At 35.5% G+C, this 3743-nt stretch overlaps 1 protein-coding gene across 1 annotated transcript; it reads left to right on the top strand.

The window, feature by feature from the left end:
• The first annotated feature begins 1030 nt into the window (after nucleotides 1-1030).
• On the top strand, nucleotides 1031-2987 carry LOC131072288 (probable xyloglucan galactosyltransferase GT20). The gene has a single exon (XM_058008427.1). It carries the CDS (start codon nucleotides 1310-1312, stop codon nucleotides 2864-2866), a length of 1557 nt encoding a protein of 518 aa, XP_057864410.1. The 5' UTR covers nucleotides 1031-1309; the 3' UTR covers nucleotides 2867-2987.
• The last annotated feature ends 756 nt before the right edge of the window (nucleotides 2988-3743 follow it).

Below are 3743 nucleotides of genomic sequence, written 5' to 3'. Positions count from 1 at the left end.
TTAGTATGTTTTGAGTTCCTCTTCCTTTCTATGGATTTGCATTTTTTAGTTCTATTTACCACATTCTAGTAGATTGCATTTTTACAATCTAGATCATATTAATCATAATGTACAAGTTAACATAGCTTATTTTTTATTTTACACTATATCTAGGGATGTCCCATATAATTGTGTGTGTGAACTAGAATTATAATATTCCTTTTTTATATGTTCAACCAACTTCATTGTTATGGATCTACTTGACACCTACAAGCTTGCTTCAATGTATTTATAAACTTGATCTCTAATGATCTTTGGATTCCGTCTTATGAACTCTTAGAAAACAAACTACTATGATCTCTATGAGACTCAAGTTTTTTTGTGAAGCTAACAATATTTAAAAATATTTTAATAAATATCAAGCCTCAAACATACCCATGTATTCTAAGCCGATTTGACTAAAATGAATGATTACATATGATGGATGCAAATGTAGATCATCATTCCTTTGAATGCCTTCAAATAACTGATCTTGGATAGATAAAACAATATCTTATAATTTTAATATCTTATAAAGCAAATAACAGACATGTATGAATAGAATAGATATAATATGTTTATAAATGAACATAAATATCAAATTGTGAAATTTATGTACAATTAGAATAATTTTTAAGAAATAGAAGAAATCACACCTGCAAACCAAAATAAATCTTCATTAAATAACTCGAGAAATCAAAAACTTGTTTTTTGAAAGGCAAGATCAGCTGTCAAATTGCAAGAAAAGCAAGGAAAGTGATCCTTGTGAATTCTCCCTGAATGTCATTTCTGATCATCCGCAAGGAGCACACGAACTCCACAACCATCAAAAGAAACGGAAACAAAAAAAACTGAATCCTCAGATTCACTGTGTATACGTGTACGGTAATAAAATGATTGGTAATTAAAAATCCCGAGTTGCCCGAGCACGACGTCATAACGGGGCAGTTCTACCTATATAACTCCGGGGAAGTCGTTGAAATTTTTACCTCAGCATTGAAAAATTGTTGGGTTCTTCTTTAAAACTTAGTAAAATCATTCAGATTTTTCTGTTTTTCATATTAACAGAAATTCACAGAGCTTTCTCTCCCGCGATTCGAACTAAGGATCGAAGATTTGATTTTTTTTTTGAATTGTGAGTAGCTCAATTTCATAGTGGGCGAAAGAGTTTTCATGGAAGGGAGGGAATCATAGATTTGCAGGAAGAATATGGAATGTTTGATGGGCAGAGCAGGGGAAGCTCTGAAAACAATTTGGTAGGAGTGAAGAAAAAGGAGAAGTTGTGAAGATAATGGGAAAAATAGCGCAGCGCTTGCTGCTGTTGCCTCCATTGTTTTTATTGCTACTTCTTGTATTCATCTTGGCCTTTTCCATTGTTTTGCCTGTTTCTGTTCTGCATGTCTGCATTTCAGGGCATCGTTTAGATGTGTATTGCATTTCGGCCAGTTCTACCATCACCTCTTTCTCCCAGCATGACCTGCTTCGAGAAAATCAGAGCTTGAGCTCTCCAACCCAGTACAAACCTGATGAAATTTCTGCAATGACAATGAACCAGAGTTGTAATCGAAAATCTGAGATTGCTATTGATGCAGTGAAAAAACAAGTGGATGCAATCAGGTCTGCAGCAATGCCCAAGGTGATTGCGAGGCAAAATTCTTGCAGAGGAAGGCACATTTATGTCTATGACCTGCCATTGAAATTCAATGTGGGGCTCTTAAACCAATGTGATACTCTGATTCCATGGCTGAATCTCTGTGCTTATTTTTCCAACCAGGGCATGGGGAAACCCATCGAGTCCTTTTTCCCTCATTGGTATCAAACACATCAGTATGCTCTGGAAATCATTTTTCACTCCAGGATTATGAACCACCCCTGCCTGGTTCCAAATCCAGAGGCTGCAGATTTGTTCTACATTCCTTACTATGGCGGCCTTGATGTCCTGAGATGGCATTTCAGGCACAATGTCTCTGCACAGAAAAGAGATGAATTGGGTCTGGAGCTTCTGGACTGGCTTCAAGAACAACAATGGTGGAGGAAAAAACAGGGGAGAGACCATGTCCTAGTTCTGGGTAAGATATCATGGGACTTCAGAAGAGTGAATGAGGAGGACCCATGGGGCAACAAACTGTTAAAACTGCCGCCATTGGAGACACCCACCAAGCTCTTGATCGAGCGCCAGCCATGGCAGATAAATGAGATTGCTGTTCCACACCCAACTTTTTTCCACCCAAAATCTGATCAAGACATTCGGCAATGGCAAACCCATATCAGTAATTCTCAGAGACCAAATCTAATAAGCTTTGCTGGTGCACCCAGGCCTAATATGCCCGAGAGCATTCGTTCAATTCTCATCAATCAATGTTCAAGCAGACAGGATCTCTGCAAATTTGTTGACTGCAATTCGGGTGTTTGCATTCGCCCGGAAAGCACAGTGAAGCTCTTCTTGACCTCTGAATTCTGTTTACAACCAACTGGTGATAGCCCTACTCGCAGATCAGTATTCGATTCTCTTGTTGCAGGATGCATCCCTGTTTTGTTTGATCCTTTCACTGCTTACTATCAATATCCATGGCATCTGCCAGCAAATGCAACTTCCTATTCAGTTTTTATTCCCAATGAGACGGTTAGAGAAGGAAAAGTCGACATTGTTGAGGTTCTGCAGAAAATCTCGGAGGAAGATAGGAAAGAGATGAGGAGGAACATTATTTTTAACATTATGCCAGGCCTTGTTTATGGGGACTCGAATTCAAGATTTAATGAATTCCAGGATGCTTTCACCATAGCTGTAAATAATCTTTTGTGGAAGATCGGAGAAAGATCTGTTTTCTTCAAGGAGGGAAATGCGTGAGCAATATCTGAATGTGAGAATCTGGTTCTTCTTTGTCAACTTACAATGTATACACTCTTTGGAAAACTATTCCTTACAATTTGGGTCATTAAGGAATTTTGACGTCCTCTAATGACTTGTGTGTATAATGCAATTTGTTTTTAAGTCTACTCAATAAAATATGGTTTAGCTTTTATTTATTTATTATTATTATCTTTGTTTTAAGTATAAATTAAGGTATATTGTTCAATAAGTTATAAAGAGACATTTTGATACGTTGTTGAAAGACACAAAACCCTACATATCTTTATTGTTCTTCAATATTTTGACCATTATTTAGTTATAAGAAGACAATTTAATATGTTAAAAGAGTAAAATAAAGTAGTTGATACTTTGATAATAATAATATTTTCTATTGTGACCATTGATAGTGAGGAGTGAGAAGGTCTTAATGTTATTCCCAATTAAATGAGTTTTATTTAATTATATTGACAGTTCTTAAATCTTGTTGGTATATTTATTTGCTTATAGTTGGTATCATGTCTATTTAAATCTTGTTGGTATATTTATTTGCTTATAGTTGGTATCATGTCTATTAATGATGTTAATAAGAAGATCCCTTTTCATATGAGTTATGATGTGTAAGTTAGCTATAATGAATTGAAATTTCTAGTTATTTCAAGGGTTTCTTATGTTTATTTGGTGTATAAAGTTTTGATAACTGGCCACCAAGTACTTGTATTCTATTTTTTGGACTTGTGATTGATGATGTTAACACTATCTATAGAGATGTACACATTGTGATGTGTTTATTTTAAGAATTTTATCACTAAGATCAAGCATTTGGTTATATCATTTCATGGTAGGAATCTAGAGGTTATGAGTAGCTTCTCTCTTT

This window comes from Cryptomeria japonica, chromosome 10 (assembly GCF_030272615.1).
Source record: "Cryptomeria japonica chromosome 10, Sugi_1.0, whole genome shotgun sequence".
Lineage (NCBI taxonomy): Eukaryota > Viridiplantae > Streptophyta > Pinopsida > Cupressales > Cupressaceae > Cryptomeria > Cryptomeria japonica.
This window is presented reverse-complemented; position numbering and strand designations above follow the sequence as displayed.